Source organism: Pristis pectinata, chromosome 3 (genome assembly GCF_009764475.1).
Source record: "Pristis pectinata isolate sPriPec2 chromosome 3, sPriPec2.1.pri, whole genome shotgun sequence".
NCBI classification, from domain to species: domain Eukaryota; kingdom Metazoa; phylum Chordata; class Chondrichthyes; order Rhinopristiformes; family Pristidae; genus Pristis; species Pristis pectinata.
This window is the reverse complement of record NC_067407.1, coordinates 90,700,927-90,721,519: the sequence shown is the minus strand read 5'-3', so window position 1 is coordinate 90,721,519 and position 20,593 is coordinate 90,700,927. Positions and strand designations below refer to the sequence as shown.

The window sequence follows — 20,593 nt, the reverse complement described above, 5'->3', positions numbered from 1 at the left end:
AATCACTGCCTTTTAATATGCTTCTGAGAACTGTACAACTTACAGAGGTACTTCAAAGCACGAGCTAAATAACACCAATGCTGTCTCTGCAAAATTCTCTAAGTTCATTGGAGGACAGGCAGACCAATGTCAGCATCCTCTCCCAGACTAACATCCAAAGTACTGCCATAGTTGGCTTAGTAGGGCATAATGTTTGCATGCCCAAAACTCTCAAAACAAACACTCTAAATGAATGACTCCCACAAATCACCAGCCCATGACAGCTCAATGTGGAGAAGGAGCATCTGGGATGGTGTTATGAACTTAGAGGCCCATTGTAAGTGGTAGGAGAGGTGGAGCATTTTCATAAACCACCCACTCATCTGTCCCGTCAATCACTTCCTGCCCCCCTGTGACTCCCACATTGACCTCAGCAGCCACCTCAAAACCCACAGAACTGGAGTGGCAGTAAGTTATCCTTGATCCCCAAGAGCTGTCCAAGTAGAAAAAGAAGAGATGGGATTAGTTTAGAATGGCATCATGGTCAGTGCAGACATAGTGGGCCAAAGGCCCATTCCTGTGCTGTACTGTTGTACGTTCTGTGAATGTGATATTGGATGATGAGGTGTGTAATTAAATGTACATTTACTATAGAAAAATAGGATATATTAAAATAAGGTAACTAAAATCAGAGGACAAAACCCAATATAGAGAAGAGATGGCAAAGGCAGTACTACATATATTTCATAATTCATTAGAAAAGATGCACTGTCAGAGGACTGGCAGATCATTAATGTCATACCTATATTTAAGAAAGGATAAAGGACACATTCAGTCAGACATAATAAATGTGAGATAGTACATTTTGTAATTGGAAGGTGTGAGTCAAAGTCAGGTAAAGGATCAGATGAATACTGGAGTACAAATATGCCAATCACCAAAAGTCATAATTACTGCCCAACAACTTTGATCTTAAAAAAAACAAATTTTATGTGTGGATTAACATTCACCGTCATATAAGTATTCTAAAAATATGTAAATTTTAAAGTAATATATTAATTTTATTTTTAAAGTTTAAGATATTTCAGCTTCCATTTTACATTCATGTTCCTTATTTCATTCACTGTAAGGTGTTTAAAAAGTAATTAATAATTATCATTCTTATTTTCTGGCTTACTGTCCATGAGGATTCTTCAAAGTGATTGGCAGCTAAATTAGTTTGATGGCATCACAGCTGCTGGACACCAAAGATTCCCTAGACTGACGTTAAACAGCAACCGACAGCTGGAAAGGAAAAAATCCATCCCACAGAGATTGCTGGATCTTTGCTGAATCCTCTTAAGTCAGTACTGAGTGGTGTTGCTTTGATGGTGACTAAAAAGTTTGAGTTTTTCAGAAACAGAGCACACAGAACTCACATCCTACTGGGGACAGTTCTAAACAGAATAATGGCAAAAACAACTACATGAAATCCTGGGAATTAACAATTCTATCAGTCATGCAGAAAAATATCATTTGGTTTAAAAAAAACTATGTTCTTACTTCATTGCCAGATGCTGAGCCTTACTGCTTCTTAGTTGCCTGATGGGACTCCTTCTCACAGATTGGATAGGCTTTGCACTCTGCAATGCAAACAGACTTGCTGTGAAAAGCAAAAGCAATCATAGTGATGAAACCTCTGTGCAGCAGGAGGCCAGAACTCTCAAGCAATACATTTAAGTGAAAATCAACATTACTTCTTACTGGTGCATTGAGAGGGAGGATTTGCTTTTATAGTGATCAGCAGCACATAGATACCTGGCTGTTCTGTTCCTGCAGAGTGCTGTGAATATTCAATCTAATGAATCAGGAATGGTGTTTTTACAGTATTGCCATGCTAATGTACAGTTATTAGGAATCATTACTTTCTCTCACATCCACCCCATTTCAATGGAAAATTTAAGGGCACAATCCACAGCAGGCAGAAGATAATGATCCTGGAATGGAAAGTGCAGAATTTATCTTCATCTGGTTCTTGGAGAAGAAAAAGCTGTAGGTGCTGGAAATCTCAAATAAAAACAGAAAATGTTCAAGATGCTCATCAGCCTATGCAGTATCTGTTGATAGAGAAACAGAGCTAACATTTCAAGCTGATGACCTTTCATCAATTCTCTCCCTACAGATGCTGCCAGATTTACCAAATATCTCCAGCATTTCCTGTTCTGATCTTGTACAGTTCGTGTCCAGCACGGAGACAGTGAAGGCTAATGTCACTTCATGACTTACTCTATTCTCTACTGATTCTCAATGGGCATCAATATATAATTCAACAGTTTCACTAACTACTTGTCAAACTATCAAGGTATATCAAATTCAGTGAAAAAACTGGAGCTCAGTGATGACATCTCATTTGTAAAATAAAATTGATCTTTACTCACCATGATCACTCTTAGAAACCTACACCTCATTAAACTATTGACACATTGAACACATTATAGTTCACCTCATCCTCTACCAACTGACAGAAATGATATGCTTTCAAAGACAAAGACTTCTCCATGCTAATTCTTCCTGAAATCTAACTTATTAAATTGTCTTTTGAGCTTGTGGTACTCAGCACAACATAACTCAATTTGCAGCACAGATGTAATTCAGAAAAACTGAATTATCCTTATAATTTTATGGGAAAAAAACAGATGAATGATTACCCTTTTACATAATCTATCAGCATTTCCTCTTTCTTCTACTGCAATCCTGTTACCGTTACCTGAAGAGTATTTAGGGTAGTATACTGTCTCTTCAAACTTAGTCAGGAATAATGGGCTTTCGACTGAGATTTTCATGGACGTCAGCTTGGTAGGACAACACTAACAGCAACCAGCATTTACCTGGTGTCTTTACTGTTGCAACACCTCTCAAGATCCTTCATAAGACCTTCATCAAGCAAAATTTGGCATCCACCCATATTTGGAGATCCAAGAACAGATGACCAACAGCTCAGTCAATGAGTTAGGTTTCATGAAGTGTTTTAAAGGAGGTAGGAAAGATGGAAAGAGATACCAATGTTTGGACTAGGAATTCCAGAGATTGGGCAGTTGAAGGCATGGACACAAATGGCAGAGTGATTAAAGTTGAGGGCTGGCCAACTGGCTAGAATTGAAAGAGCCCAGAGATATTGAAGGGTGGCAGGATTGGTGGGGTACTGTTGTATCAAGGACGCAAGTGTGGCCTATCTGTGAATCCATGTCTAAGTCGCTCCATTGAACCCTAATGAAAATACTATTAGGGGTGAAGTATTCAGGCAAGGAGATACTCTCATGGGTATTTATTTGACGTCCAGTACATCCCCAACTTTTGCACTACAGTATAACCTGTTATACTGTGCATGCACACTATAGCTAGCTGGCAGTTCTATACAGAACTACATTCTGGATCATTATGTCCTGCTATGTGTTCTGATTACAGAGTACTACTGAAAATCGGGCCCATATCTTGCAGGAATTTGCTAGCTCAAGGCTATTGGTTATGATAGATAGGAGGTAGATAGAGGGGGGGGGGGGGATGCAAAGAAAAGTCTTTTCACCAGCGTGATTATAATCAGAACCTCGCTGCCTGTAAAGGTGTCAGAAACAAAATAAATCAGGGCTTTTAAAAAGGAACAACAAAGGCATTGGAGGCAAAATGTTTTGCAAGGTTATGCGGAAAGAGCATAGGTACAGGACTGGATTGTTCTACAAAGACCTAACACAGACTCGATGGGCTGAATGACCTCTGGAACAATTCCATGATTATATGAATGTTAGGAATTCAATTAAGCCTATGCTCCTTATCCCATTTAATTATAAGATATACAACAGTGACTTCAACAATTGTTCCCATACCCATAATCTGCATCACCTAGAAGGACAAGGGCAGCAGTTATGGAAATTACATCACCTCAGTTCCTCTCCAAGTCACAAACCATCCTGTATTGGGCATTCCTCATTGGTCACTGAGCTCCTTATCTTACAACACTCTGGACCCATGGATACAGTAGATTAAAGGGACATCTCACAATGTGTCCATATTTTCCTGCTCTTCTTAACTCAATTATTATTTGCCTTTCAATTCACTAAGTATTTGATTTGATAACATTTTAGTAAGGGAAGTGTGGCATCTGGTCCTCCATGAATGAAGGACAGACTATCTCTGACACCAATAGGTTCTCAGGATTAGGGAAAAAACAGACATTGACCAAGAAGTAAAGAAAATGAATCAATCATATCAGGCCAAGAAACAGAAAACAAGAAAGACAGGGAAAGAGAAAAAAAAATGGACTAAAAGTGAGAAAAATAAGAGATGGGAAAAGTAACAAAAATATAACATTCTATTTTTTGAATCTCTAAAAACAATTTACCACCTGCAGAAAAGGGAATCAACCATCAGTTTAAATTATTCCCTTTCTGGGTTGAGGAATTAATTCATGTGGCATTAACAATTTTTCCTTTCATATTGTGGTGAGTTTAATGTACATTTGATGTGCAAATTAAGCAAGTTCTTAAAAATAATGAGAAGATTGAAGGCGACATGTGGCTTCTGTGGGGTAAACAGCAGAATGGAAGAAATCCACCAGCAAAGGCTGGTTATTCACAACTCAATGACAGATCTTTTCCCCTCTGATGCTGGTCACTTTGTTTTGTTGTAATGACTTCTCTGTTTTACCTTAACAGTTTCAACAGTTAAAGTTTATGTACTAATATTTTCAACATTCATTGTTTAGCATTTTATGCCAACAGCACATAGTTCCTGTAACTACTAGAATTAAAAAGAACTAGATCATTTCTAACGGCAGGTCTCATGATGAGTTGGTGATGAAACTGGCCTACTGTATCCCTTCAGGATGGGCACTGCAGGGAAATAGTTAAATGCTGACACAATCTATTCAAGTAATAATTCAGCTAGATTGCCTTTGATAAACCAAATGAGACAACTTTACAATCCACTTTGGAACCTTATGATAGCAGTAACACAATTGCTTCTGTTTATTGGATGTATATCTACCATCTATTGAGTCATCTCTGACTACAATAAAACTTGTGATTTGCTCACTCATGGAAAAGTCATCAGTATCCCGTTCTTTCTCTGCAATCTTCTCTAGTCCATAACCTACTGAGATCTCTTTGTTCCTCTAATGATGCTCCCTGAATTATCCCCAGATTTAATCATTCCTTTATCGCCATTTCTGCCTTCAGCTGTCTGCACCCTGACTCTGGAATTCTGCATTTATATCTCTCTACCACTCTTTCCTCTTCAAGTTGCTCAAGTTCCTCTTCAACTTATCTGTGTTCCAAGGTATTGGTCTAATGTTTCTTTGTGGCTTGGTATCAAATTTTCTTTGCAAGTGCAGCATCTTATAACTCTCTGCTATGTTAAGGATACTCCATAAACTGGCTGTTGCCCTTAGAGTTCATAAAGACCTACATTTTAGTTATACCTACTACTGTCAACTTTTGCAAGGTTTGCTGGATATTGGTTTTGGCTAATGATGCAGTTGATAATGGATTTGCAGAATCCTTTGCAAATTCGTGGCAGCTTAGAAGTGTTATTTTGAAAAAACTGAATTGTAGCTTTCTACCTATGGGAAACACAGGGTTCAAAACTCAACCAGACATGAAGATATGCTGTAAAAGGATGCTGTGCTGTTAGTGTTATGCATCTATCACACATAAAGATTTGAATGCTTAGGTGATTCTTATTACAATATTTTATATCAACTCAAGGTAATGATAAGTAGCTTCAGAAGTCCTGCATATCTGCTGAAACTAACCAAAGCGTATTCACGTTTTAAAGAGGAGATGACTACTGAATCCAACTACTCCTGGAACTCATTGTCAAGCCTGGAGAGTTCTCACTACACTCAAGACAGCATCACAATTCACTGTTGCTGAACACAAGGTTCTGATGGAAAATGCAGACACACAAGAGACAACGTGCATACTTAGAGGACCAGGAAACCAAGCGGAAAAATTAGGAGACATAAGGAGGAAGTTTCCAAAGAGATCAATGCACACAGTGATGTCCCGAGGACCTACTGCAAGATATTCAATGACTATGTGCATCTATTCAAGGTCAGTAGAAATAGCAACACATCTCATCTGCCAACATAAACACCACTGCACTCACACGCTTGACTCTGATGAACAGTTACATGCATATCTCACACTATACATACACTTCCACTATTTAACTTTTGCAGGTATGTGATATACATGGAGAGAATACACTTATTAACAACTTTCCCTCTCTCTTGCACGGCAAGATTGCTTGTAAAAACTGCTGATGCTGCAGCACCCTCATGAGACTCTACTAATTGGAGAAGAAGGAGGTGGCAAATATGGACATAACCTCCACAGAACCACTGGCTGCTAATGGTTTGGAGATCACTGAGGATGACAATGTACTCATGTTTAATCCATCTTCTCACATCCTGCTTCCCATTCATCCCATAATCTCTTAACAGCATGCAGATGGTATAAACATGCCTCCCTTAACTGCCACTTCTCCCCTCCATGACCATCCCCTAATACCCATGACATATGCTGTGGACAATCCCCTGCAATGGAGCCTTCCCATTTGGTGGCGAAGGAAGGCATCATGTCAGAGTGTCTGACATCTGCAATTATCAGCTTTGAATCTGTCACTTCACAGGTAGTTAAGAAAAGGGAGGCAGGAGATATGAGTAATCTACAGCTGGGTGGGGACAGGGCTGTTCATGATTCAGTGCCCCAGAGGGCAAGGCTGCATGCCTGCTCTGCTTTGGATTCACAGGAGGACTATGGTGGGACAAAGACCAGAGAGCATGCCCGCTGAGATATGTGGCACAACGTCTGGCCTATCTAAAAAAGTTGCAAGAGATATCTGGGAGCATGGGGAAACAACGTTGCTGCCTCGCTCACACCTTTGTGCAGAGGTGGAGCCCATCCTCCCTGGCATGGAAGTGGTGGCTAGCTCCACGTCAACACTTGCAAAACCAATCATGCTTCCACATGCTGACCAAGATCTCAGCCTCCAATGCAGTACAGACAGAAGCCACTTATTGTGTGAATGCTGGACTAGAAACTCTCATTTCCCACTGGGGCTCTGAAATCCACAGTTACAAGGGGTTCTGAGGGTATCACAGCATTCCAGGGATCCATCCTCCAGCAGCTTACTCTGCCACTTAATTCCTGGCCTGGGGAGTGCCATGGATTCACGAAGTGTGAATGTGCCATCTCTTAAGATAACACCGTTCATTACCCCATTGTTTTCACCCTGTCAGCAACCATCAGCCAGCTACAGGCGACGAGATGGTGCAATCTGAAGTCAGACCATCTATGTCCAGAGCTGCCCAAGGTCCCCTTCAGTATCGTCCACTCCAGTGCAGCAACCATCCAACAGAGCTTGTCTGCAGCTACCATGGAGCCTTGTGTAGAAGTAGCAAGGCAGGCAAATCCATGTGAAAGTAGACACTAAGAGTTGCTCTTGTATGAAAAGATTGGACGTGTCCAGTTAGCTGGCTCTTGCTTTTATGATCTGTATAAAAGTGCGTATTAGGTGACAACAGAGTGTGTGACTTGTTTTGTGGATAATTGCAGGAACCTACTCTCCCCACCAGCAGAGCTTCATCTAAGCATCCTGATGGTACTTTCCACTAATTTTCACATGGTTCCCTGGATGCACCTCCCAGCTTGACAAAGAAAACACAATGGAGTGAGAGAGGTGAAAGGCTCTGTCCTCAAGAGCCATCCATTAATCCAGCACAATGACTGAAATGTCATGAGCACATGAGGCTGCCTTAGAATTAGAATATAACAATTTAAGAAATAGGACCAGGAGTAGGCCATCTGGCCCGCCGAGCCTGTTCCGCCATTCAATAAGATCATGGCTGATCGCAACGTGGACTCAGATCCACCTACCTGCCTTTTCCCCATAACCCTTAATTTCCCTACTATGCAAAATCTATCTAACTATGTCTTAAATATATTTAATGAGGTAGCCTCTACTCTTCCTTGGGCAGAGAATTCCACGGATTCACTACTCTCTGGGGAAAGCAGTTTCTCCTCATCTCCATCCTAAATCTATTCCCCTAGTTCTAGTCTCACATACCCATGGAAACAACCTTCCTGCCTCTATCTTATGTATCCTTTTCATAATTTTATATGTTTCTATAAGATCCACTCTCATTCTTCTGAATTCCAGCGAGTATAGTCCCAGAGGACTCAATCTCTCCTCATAGGCTAACTCCCTCATCTCCAGAGTCAACGTGGTGAACCTCCTCTGCACCACCTCCAAAGCCAGTATATCTTTCCTCAAGGAGACCAGAATTGCATGCAGTACTCCATGTGCGGCCTCACCAGTACCCTGTACAGTTGCAGCATAACCTCCCTGCTCTTAAATTCAATCCCTCTAGCAATGAACGCCAACATTCCATTTGCCTTCTTGATAAACAGTTGCACCTGAAACCAACCTTTAGCAATTCATGCACAAGCACTTCCAAGTCCCTCTGCACAACAGCATGCTGCAATCTTTCACCATTTCAATAATAATCTGATTTTCTGTTTTTCCTTCAAAAGTGGATGATCTCGCATTTACCAGCATTGTACTCCATCTGCCAGACCATTGCCCACTCACTTAACCTGTCTATATCTCTCTGCAGACTCTCCACTTCCTCTGCACAATTTGCTTTTCCACTCAATTTACTGTCATCAGCAAACTTAGAGACACTACACTTGGTCCCCGCTTCCAAATTGTTAAAGTATGTAGTGAACAGTTGCGGGCCCAGCACTGACCCCTGTGGCACCCTGCTCACCACTGAGTGCCAACCAGAGAGACACCCATTTATCCCAGCTCTCTGCCTTCCATTGGTTAACCAATCCTCTATCCATGCTGATACATTACCCCCAACTCCATGCGGCCTTATCTTATGGATAAGTCTTTTATGCGGCACCTTATAAACGCCTTCTAGAAATCTAAGTGTGCAACATCCATCTGTTCCCCTCTATCCACTGTGCTCATTATATTCTCAAAGAACTCCAGTAAGTTTGTCAAACAGGACCTGCCCTTCCTGAATCCATGCTGTGTCTGCCTGATGGAACCATTTCTATCCAGATATCTCGCTATTTCTTCCTCAATGATAGCTTCGAGCATTTTCCCGACTACAGACATTAAGCTAACTGGCCTTAAATTACTTGCCTTTTGCCTACACCTTTTTTTTAAACAGTGGCGTGACATTCACTGTCTTCCAATCCGCTGAGACCTCCCTAGAGTCCAGGGAATTTTGGGAAATTATCACAAATGCCTCCACTATAACTTCTGCCATTTCTTTCAGTACCCTGGGATGCATCCCATCAGGACCAGGGGACTTGTCTACCTTTAGGTCCACTAGTTTGCTCATCACTACCTCTTTAGTGACAGCGACTGTATTGAGGTCCTCACCTCCCATCACATCCATAACATCTCTCTAGCACGTTAGACGTGTCCTCCACCATGAAGACCGACGCAAAATATTTGTTCAAGGCCTCAGCCGTTTCCACATTACCCGATATTAATTCCCCCTTCTCATCTTCCAAGGGACCCACATTCACTTTAGCCACCCTTTTCCACTTTATATAATTATAAAAACTTTTACTATCTGTTTTTATATTTTGTGCTGGTTTACTTTCATAATCTATCTTCCCTTTCCTTATTACTTGCTTAGTGGTTCTTTGTTGCTTTTTAAAATTTTCCCAATCTGCCAGTTTCCCACTACTCCTGGCAACTTTGTATGCATGAGCTATTAGCTTGATACCTTCTTTCTGGTATCTTCTTGATACCAAGGCTGGCTCTCTCCACCCTTACTGTCCTTGCTCTTAACTGGAATATACCTCTGTTCAGCACTGTGAAAAATCTCTTTGAAAGTCTTCCACTGTTCCTCAACTGTCCCACCACATAGCCTGTGTTTCCATTCTATACTGGCCAACTCCTCCCTCATCCCATTGTAGTCTCCCTTGTTCAGGCATAATACACTGGTTTTAGACTGAACTATTGTACCCTCCATTTGTATGAAAAATTCAGTCATACTACGATCACTCTTTCCAAGGGGATCCCAATCTACAACATTGTTAATTTTACCTGTCTCATTGCACAGGATCAGATCTAAGATAGCATTTTCCCTTGTAGGTTCACTAACATGCTGTTCAAGAAAGCTATCACGGATGCATTCTGTGAAATCCTCCTCAAGACTGCCTCGACCAACTTGATTCACCCAATCTATGTGGAAGTTAAAATCCCTCATGACAACTGCTGTTCCATTCTAACATGCATCAAATACTTCTTGGTTTATTGCCACTGCCACTGTAATGTTATTACTCAGTGGCCTATAGAAAACTCCCACCAGTGTTTTTACCCCTTACTATTCCTAATCTCTACCCAGAAGGACTCAACATTCTGCTCCTTAGACCTTACATCATCTCTCACTATCGCCCTGATCTCATTGTTAATTAAGAGTGCTACCCCACCTCCCTTACCTTCCTGCCTATCCTTCTGTATTACCTGATATCCTTGGATATTTAATTCCCGCTCATCTCCACCCTGCAACCACGTTTCTGTAATGACCATTAAATCATACCCCTTTGTACTGATTTGTGGCACAAGTTCACTGGCTTTGTTTTGAATACTATGGGAATTCAGACAAGTGCCCTTACACTATTTGTCCTTTTAGAATCTAGTAAACTTTGCGTCCTTTGCATTTGACTTTTCTGTACTCCACTCTTTTCTAACTTTTGCTCAGGTCTCTGCTTTGCTCCCCTCTGTCTTTCTGCATGGATTCCCATCCCCCTGCCATATTAGTTTTAAACCCTCCCCAAAAGCACTAGCAAACAATCCCCTGAGGACATTGATCCCCGTCCTGCTCAGGTGTAGATCGACTGGTTTGTACTGATCCCACCTCCCCTAGAACCGGTTCCAATGCCCCAGGAATCTGAAACCCTCCCTCCTTCAACACTGCTCAAGCCACATATTCATCCTAACTATGCTGCTATTCCTACTCTGACTATCACATGGCATAGGTAGTAATCCTGGGATTATTACCTTTGAGGTCCTACTTTTTAATCTATATCCTAGCTCCCGAGACTTGGCTTGTAGGACCTCATCCTGCTTTTTTCCTATATAGTGGGTATTTCCTATATAGTTGGCATCATGACAACTGGCTGTTCATGTTCCCCTTCCAGAATGCCCTGCAGCCGCTCCGAGACATCCCTGACCCTTGCACCTGGGAGGCAACACACCAACCAGGAGTCCTGTTTGCGGCCACAGAAGCTCCTGTCTATTCCCCTTACCATGGAATACCCTATCACTATAGCTCTGCCACTCTTCTGTCTGCCCTCCTGTGCAGCAGAGCCACTCATTGTGCCATGATCCTAGCTACTGCTTCCTTCCCCTGATGAGCCATCAACCCCAACAGTATCCAAAGCAGTATATCTGTTTTTGAGGGAGATGACTGCAGGGGACACCTGCACTACCTTCCTGATACTGCTCTGCCTTATGGTCACCCATTCCCTACCTTTCCCTAGGCCTTCAAACTGCGGTGTGACCAACTCCCTAAACGTGCAATCCACGACATTCTCAGCATCACGGTTGCTCCAAAGTGAATCCATGCACAACTCCAGTTTCGTCATGTGGTCTGTCAGGAGCTGCAGCTGGACACACTTCCTGCACGCGTAGTCATCAGGGACACTGGCAGCCTCTGAGTTCCCACATTATGCAGGAGGAGCATGACACAGGTCTGAGCTCACCTGCCATGACTAAAAACCTTTGAAGGAAAAGAAAGAGACAGAAAAAAAGAATAAGAACCTATCCTCACTTTACCTTAGTATTGCTCACCCTCCTCATTGAAGCCTGGTATTTACCAAAACCCACACTTAGACAACCAGCAGCAATTTGATTAGACAGCAGACCCTCTCAAAATGGCTGGCTAGAATCTTTCTACCCCTTCTCCTTCAAAGCCCTTTCCTTTGTTCCTGCTCCAGGTATTTGTAGCAGGTAAAGCCAGTCTTAGAACATAGCACTGTACAACAGAGGACAGGCCATTCAGCCCATAATGTTGTGCCGACCTTGATGCCAATTTATACTAAATGTCCTCCTCCTGTGTATCATCCATATCCCTCCATCCCCTTCAAGTTAAGTTCATGCGTCTATCTAAAAGCCTCTTAAACTCCACCAAACTGCCTGCTTCCACTACTACCCCTGGTAACCTAGTCGAGACACCTACCACTCTCTGCATAAAAAAACTCACTCACATCACCTTTAAACTTTCCCCCTCTAAGCTTAAAAGCATGTCCGCTGGTTTTTAACATTTCAATCTTGGGAAAAAATTCTGACGGTCTACCCTATCTATGCCTCTCAATTTTAAAAACCTCTATCAGGTCTCCCCTCAGCCTTTGATGCTCTAGGGAGAACAACCCAAGTTTTTCCAACCTTTCCTTATAGCTCATACCCTCTAATCCAGGCAGCATCCTGGCCAAGCTCTTCTGCACCCTTTTCACAGTGTTCATATCCTTCCTATATCAAAGATAACGTCCACTGCCTTACCCTCATCAAGCACCTTTGTCACCTCCTCAAAAAACTCAACTAAGTTTGTTATTGCACTGCACTTTCTCTGTAGCTGTGACACTTTACTCTGTACTGTTATTGTTTTTACTTGTACTACATCAATGCACTCCATACTGACACAATGTAACTGCACTGTGTAATGAATTGACCTGTACGATCGGTTTGTAAGACAAGCTTTTCGCTGTACCTCGGTACAAGTGACAATAATAAACCAATACATGACCTGCCCCACACAAAGCCATGCTGACTGTCCCTAAGCAGACCATGCCTTTCCAAATGTGCCTAAGTCCTATCCCTCAGTATCTTCTCCAATAGCTTCTCTACCACTGACATGAGGCTCACTGGCCTATAATTGTCTGGATTATCCCTATTTTCCTTCTTGAATAAAGGCACAACATTTGCTACTCTCCAGTCCTCCAGAACCTCGCCTGTTGCTAGTGAGGACACAAAGATCCTTGTCAAAGCCCCAGCAATCTCTTGACATTTCACGGCCTCTTTTGGCCTTCCTAATCACCTGCCTGAGCACTTTCCTGCTATATTTATATTCCACAAGGGTCCAGTCTGATTTTAGCTTCCTAAACCTTAGTTTGCTTCTTTTATCTTCCTGACTAAATTTAGGACCTCTCAGGTCATCCTTACCTTCCCATCCTTGTCCTTACTCCTTACAGGAACACGCCAATCCTGAGCTCTGCTCAGCTGGTCTTTAAACAACCTGACAGCAGCTGCTCCCAATCAACGCCCCTTAGCTCCTGTCTTATCCTGTCGCAATTCGCCCTCCCTTAGTACCTTCCTGCAAGATCCAATTTTATCCTTACTCATAACTATCTTAAAACATAATGAGTTGCAGTCACTATTCCCAAAATGTTCACCCACTATCAGGTCTGTCACCTGGCCTGTCTCATTTCCCAAAACTAGGTCCAGTATGTTCTCTCCTCTGGTTGGACTCTCCAGATACTCTTGGATGCAATGAAGAAATCCCACCCCATCTAAGCTTCTTGTATTAAGGAAGTTCCAATCAATACTGGGGAAGTTAAAGTACCCCATTATGAAAACCCTGTTGTTTATGCACCTTTCCATAATCTATCAACATATCTGTTCCTCCACCTCTCGGTAGCTATTTGGGGGCCTATAGTATAAACCTATCACCATAATTGCACCTATCCTATTATTGAGCTCCACCCAAATTGCCTCTGTGGATGAGCCCTCCAGTATGTCTTCTCTGAGTACTGCTTTAATGTTCTCCCTTATCAGTAGTGCAACCCTTCCACCTCTTTTATTCCCCTCTCTATCACATCTAAAACGACGAAACCAAGGAACATTGAGCTGCTAGTCCTGTCCCTCATGCATTCAGGTCTTTGTAATGGCAACATTGTAATCCCATGTACTGATCCAGGCCCTGAGTTCATCCTCCTTAACCCATAATGTTCCTAGCATTGAAATAAACACATTTTAATTCATCAGTCCCACCATGTTTATTAGTCTGTCCCTTGCTGTCCTTGCACTCTATACTTACACCAAATTACTCCAGAACTTCCAACTCCATCCCTTTCAATTCAAGAGCACTCCTTCTTAATTCCTGGTAAACCTACAAGCAATTGATGACCTCTTAAGTAGTTCAGCTGCAGGCTCAGCCCTGCTCCTCAAGCTGATTTCCTATGGGTGGTTCACACGGAATGATAATTGCATATTCATAAATACACTTTACAAGGGAGGCAACAATTGTGTGTAGATTGATGACACTTTGTACATTCTGATAGTTTTATGCAGATGCATATTACATGCACAGATGCCTGCAAATGCCCTATTATGAGCCATACACACATTAAGGTCAATTTTATGTTATGTTTCATTTGCATTTTTCAATGCATCTTGTGGAATTAGGTACTATGGCTTACTCTTTAACTGTTAAATAAATGCAACATTTGGATATGAATATTTTTACTACTTGTACTGTGGGTCCATTTGTAACCTTAGCAGATATCCACTTTTGAACAAAGCACAATCAAGTCTCCATTTACCACAGATTAAATCACTTACATGCCACTATAACATTTTGGAACAAGCTAGTGGTGAATGAGGAGGCTTCTGTAAGAAAGGAGTTATCACCTATGAACCAGAGTTCAGTTAGTGCGAGGATGTCAAAGCAATCCTCCACAATGTTAATTAAAAATAATTATCAGCTCTTCTGATTTCATTTGACATTTTAATATTCCTCTTTCCATTTCTGTCATTTTTATGCACGCAGCTTCCTAAAATGAGTTTATTGGGAATCAAATCAATTTATTTGATATGACAGCACTTTGGCAATACTTGGTCTGCTGTGGCCATAGGATCAAACTGATTTTAGAAATCTGTATGCATACAAAGAATGAGGATTAGAAAGAATTAGAACAGGAGGATTTTACTTCTAGCCACGAGTGGATGTAAAAGTTAATTACCAGTTTTTCTAACTGCTTGACTTTGACAATCACAAATGGATGGTGAAACGAGCTTTTATGTAATGAATCGATTTGAAAGCTCATATCATGCCACTAATGCAAAATAAAATGTTCGTATTGATCTTATTGGTTCTTATCCATTTCTGACAATACTACAATGAAGAGTAAAATCAATGTGAAACAATTATTGTAGCAGCAGTATAAAGAGCTGTGGTTGCTGTTAAGTCATTTCTGTAGCAGTTAGTGTCCATGTATGAGGTTAACTTGTCTCCTGTAAGTAAAGACATAAATGCTGGAGATACGATGGTATGAGCACCTACCACATCTCTATTCCTCTCACTGTTTTATGAGGAAAGCTAATTAATTTATTTGAACATTAAATAGTGGAGAAGACTACGCAGCACAAGTTCATTTAACTTTCTAATGTTCATAATATTAACAGTTCTTGCAGAAACAGCAGAAAGCAATATCTGAAGATGCATTCTTCTTCCTGCAGGAAAACATGGAGGTTGAATAAACAGGTAGAAGATTAAGTGTGATGTCAGACAGACAACCCATAAATGTGCATTCTCAGAGAAAGTCATGATTGTCCAATGAAGACTTAGATTCAGAAGTCAATAGTCCCATAACATTTATACAAAATGTTGGCTAAGTCATAATGAGAGAACCGTGTGCAGTTTTGGACATCTTATTCATGCCACACAAGCCCCAATGATCACCACAACAAGAAAGTGCCTAACTTTGCCATTCAATAGCATTACTATCTCTGAGTGTTCCACTATCAACACTGAGGGTCACCAACGCTGGTCAACATAATTGAATCTTCCACATAGACTCTGTTTCTACAAGAGCGATTTGGAGGCTGGGTATGCTCTGGCAAGTGACTCACCTTCTGACTCCCCTATGCCTTCTCATCACTGTCAAGGTACATCAGGACTGTGATGGAATCCTCCTCACCTGCCTAGATGAGTGCAACCTGATCAACACCATACAGGAAAAGCAATCTGCCTGAATGTGACCTCATTCAGTATATTAAACATTTACTCTCTCCACAACTTAAGGCTGCAAAATATGCTTTCTACAAAATGCACAGCAGCAATTCATCTGAACTTCTTCAACAGCATCTCCCAAACCTCCAACTACTGCCTGCTATAAGGGCAAGGCAGCAGTTGTACAACAATGCCACCGCCTATACATTTCCCTAAAAGTCATACACAATACTGAAATGAAAACATGGGTCATCAATCTTTTATCATTGCTGGGTGAAAATCCTGGAACTCCATACCCAACAGCATTGTGAGACAACCTTCACCAGAAGGATTACAGTGCTTCGAGGTGGCAAGGATCGCCATCTTTTCAAAGACACTCAGCGATGTGCAGTAAATGCAAACATTCTAAAATGTTTTGCATCCAATAAAGTATTTTTGAATTCTAGTCACTAATGTGACAGTTAATTATTGCATATCAAGCTCCCACAAAGAGCAACGTGGTCATGGGCAGATGTTGAGGGATAAATATTGGCTAGGGCACCAGGAATATCTCCCATGCTCTGCATTGAAAATGGTATTTTATACAATCACCGAGGTTAAGTTTAGTGCCTTATCTCCAACAGTATAGCACTTCCATAGTATTGCAACCAATTTTTTGTACTGACCTCTGGAGTTGGTCTTGAACCCACAGTCTTCTGACTACCACCCACTAAGCCATTGCTTCAGCAATTGAAAAGAGACTTACCTCTGTTAGTTTAAATATACTACTGTCATAATGCATTCACTTTAAGGGAGCACACAGTACCAGGATTAGTAGATGGAAGAATGTGGAGGGGGTATGTTTAAAAGAAGGGCAAGACTGACAACTCAACATTCCAGGGCATAGAATTGTCAATGTAACTTGGAGTGGTATGGGGCGGTGGGCCAGGGAGAGGTGAACAAGGAGGTGGCATTGCAATATTGATTAAGGAGTTCATTACTGCAGTAATGATGGAGGATATCCTTAAGGCTCTTCAGAAACAAAAAGGGGTGATCACTTTGCTGGGAGTGTACTATTGGCTTCCTAACAGTCAAGGGACTTAGAGGAGCAGATATGTAAGCAAATCACAGAGGGAGGGTTATAGTTAGTAGGGGTTTCAACCTCCCCATTATTAACTGTGATCACCTTAGTGTGAAAGATATAGATGGCATGTAATTTTAAAGTGGATCTAGAATATCTTTCTGAATCAGTATCTTTTTAATTTCAAAAGTAAACTTTTTTCATAATAACTATATGTACAAAGGAAAAGGCAGTGCTAAAACAAAACCTTAACATTTATGGTTGTTATATTCAGTAGTGAAAACTTTAAAGAAAAAAAACACAAACAAACATAGCACCATTGCCACTTATTTAGCACCCCGAGGTGATACCCCTTTCATTGTTTGAGGGGCTTCTCCACCCAACTCTGCCCCTCCATGTACTGTAGAGGAAGAGGCCTAGACTGTGGTCCTTCCCCACAGAGCCTTAGCATTGGCTGCACCCAGCTTCAGTGCATCCCTCAGCACGTACTCCTGCAGCCTGGAATGTGCCAGTCGGCAGCATTCCCTAATGGACATCTCACTGTGCTAGAAGACCAACAAGTTTCGAGCAGACCAAAGGACATCTTTCACCAAGTTGACGACCTTCCAGCAGCACTTGATGTCTGTCTCGGTGTGTGTCCCCAGGAATAGCCTGTAGATCAGAGAGTCCTCTGTTACGCAATTGCTGGGGATGAACTGGGACACCGACCCTTGCATCCGTCTCCACACCCTCTTAGCAAATCCACAGTCTGCAAAGAGTTGAGTGACCATTTCTTCCCCACCACAACTGTCCCGAGGGCAGCATACATTGGGGATGATGTTTCATCTGTAGAGGAAAGCTCTGATTAGGAGGGCACCTCTCACTGCCAGCCAAGTGAGGCCTTTGTGCTTGTTGGTCAGATCTGGCAATGAGGCAATCTGCCAGATGGTTTGGACCCATTTGCTCAGGGAATAATCCACAGAATCCACAGTGTCCCTGTCCTGCAGTATCTGCAGTACATTCTGCACTGACCGCTGTCTGATAGATTTTACCAAAGTGTTTACTTGGGAGAACTCTTCACAAAGGACAGGCAGTGTGGCAACGTCCAGCTGACTGGAGCATTGCACAGTCGAGGGGCCAGGCCTATCTTCCACAACACCGGGGACAGGTAGAACCTCAGCACGTAGTGACACTTAGTGCCCACGTACTTTGGGTCCACACACCAACTGATACAGCCACACACGAAGGTGGTTATCAGGATGAGGGCAACGTTAGGTACAGTTTTGCCCCCATTCTCAGGGACTAGTGCATCATGACCCATCGGACTCACTCCATCTTAGACCCACAGATAAACTGAAAGACACCCCAGGTGATTGCCAAGGCAGAGGAGCGAGGAACAGGTCACACCTGCGCCATACAGCAGCCCTAAGAGCATATCACACCTGATGATCAAGTTCTTCCCAGTTATTGACAGAGAACGGCATTTCCACAAAACCAATTTTTGTTTGACCTACCCAGTCCGTTCCAGCCAATTCTTGTTACACGCCTCAGCCCCTCTGAACCAGATCCCCAGCACCTTCATGTAGTCAGGCCTGACGGTGAAGGGGAGATTAGATCGTTCGGGCCAGCTTCCATAGAGCATGGCCTTGCTCTTTCTGCGGTTGACCCTGGCCCTGGATACCAACTCGAACTGGTCGCAGATGCTGATCAGTCTGTGAACTGACCATGGAACCGAGCAGAAGACTGCGACATCATCCAAGTAGAAGGAGGTTTTGACTTGCATGCCTCCACTGCCTGGCAATGTTACCCCTCATGCTCTCGACCTTCCTGATGGATTCGGCAAAGGATTCTATACAGCAGACAAACAAGACGGGAGAACGGACAACCCCGCCTGACTTCTTACTTGATGGGGAAACTATTTGTCTCCCACCCATTGATTTGGACTGCACTACAGATATCTGTGTAGAGCTGTTGGATCCAATTTCTGATTCCCTCCCCAAACCCCATTTTGGAGAGCACATGCATCATGTACATGTGGGATATCCTGTCAAAGGCCTTCTCCTGGTCCAAGCTGACCAGGCAGGCGTCCACCCTTCTGTCCTGCACAATAGCAATGGAATCCCTGAGCAGCATAAGGCTGTCAGAGATTTTCCTGCCAGGTACAGCAGAGGTTTGGTCTGAGTGGATCACCTGTCCCAGAGCAGACTTGACCCAGTTGGCGATGGCCTTGGACAGGATCTTATTGTCCACATTCAACAGTCTGAATTTATTCAACAATAGACTGGATTTATTTTGCTTAGAGCAGAGAAGGCCGAGTGGCACCTGAATGATGTATGCAAGATTATGGGGGGCATAGACAGAATAGGTAGTAAGAAACTTCCTTCCATTCCAGGGGTGTCAAAAACCAGAGGTTCAGATTTAAGGTAAGGGGTAAGAGGTTTCAAGGAAATCCGAGGAAGAATTTTTTCACAATCTGGAATGCACTGCCTGAATAAGTTGGTATTTTTCCGATGTTTAACACGTATCTAGATGAGACTTTAAATCACCAAGGCATGAAAGGCTACGGACCAAGTACTGAAAAATGGGGTATGTAGGGATAAGTGGTATGGACATGGTGAGGAGCTAAAGGACCTGTTTGTGTGCTATATGACTCTGTGATCCAGGCTTCCTTGTTCAGTCCTACAACTTGACACCACAGAGCCAATCTCAAGTAGTCACAGAGTATGGATATATAGAGGCTCATTCAACCGCACTGAGCAAATACAAAAGGTGCATTTGAGGCGACTCCACCCATCCAGACAAAGAGACAGCAATGTAAGTGGATGAGGGACGAGGTCCATAATCCTATTTCAGCCAAGAAAGCAAATATGGGAAACTGAAGGACGTTTCTGCTGAATGGAGCTTAAGAGACCGCAGATGCTGGAATAATGAACAAAAAAAAGCTGCTGGAGGAACTCAGTGTTTCAAGTAATTTCGGTGGAGGCATGGTCAATGTTTTGGGTTGGGACCCTGCATCATGATGAGAGTGTAGAGAGATAATAGCCAGTATAAAGAGGTAAGAGGGACAGGTAACAGAGACTAGTAGAACCTTGTGAGGTGGGGGATCATGGGCAGATGGAGCCAGGTGGGAGAGGGGTAGGGGAAGGTAGAGGCAGAGACTGGAGAGTGATAAGTGGAACCAGATAAGGGAGAAATAATAGGTAGATGGAGCCAGGTGGGTGGGAAGGGGAAGGTGGAGACATAGGCTGGAAGGTTATGTGAAATGAGATAAAGGAGGGATGATGGGCAGTTGAAGCCAGATGGGGGACGGGGAATAGGAAGGGTAGGCCAAGAGAGAAAACCCAAGTGGACAGGTGCATGGGTGATGGGCACATGGAACCAGGTGGGGGAGGGTGACAAGTCTAAGTAACTGGAGGGCTGGGGAGTTCCTGCTGAACACCTGTTCAAGAGTAGGTCTCAATCAGCAGAATTTTATTGACAAGCACCCTATTCACTAACACATGAAACGTGTTAAAGAGGTTATAGATCCTTAAACTACATTCCCCACAACCCTATTCTCCTCA

General features: G+C 42.6%; 1 protein-coding gene across 1 annotated transcript in view; it reads right to left on the bottom strand.

The window, feature by feature from the left end:
- LOC127567989 (uncharacterized) overlaps positions 1 to 20,593 on the bottom strand; it is a 165,739-nt gene that overhangs the window by 56,085 nt on the left and 89,061 nt on the right. Inside the window, exon 7 of the mRNA XM_052011233.1 lies at positions 1,522 to 1,601. Coding sequence (XP_051867193.1) covers positions 1,522 to 1,601 — 80 coding nt within the window. The remainder of the gene's footprint in view (positions 1 to 1,521; positions 1,602 to 20,593) is intronic.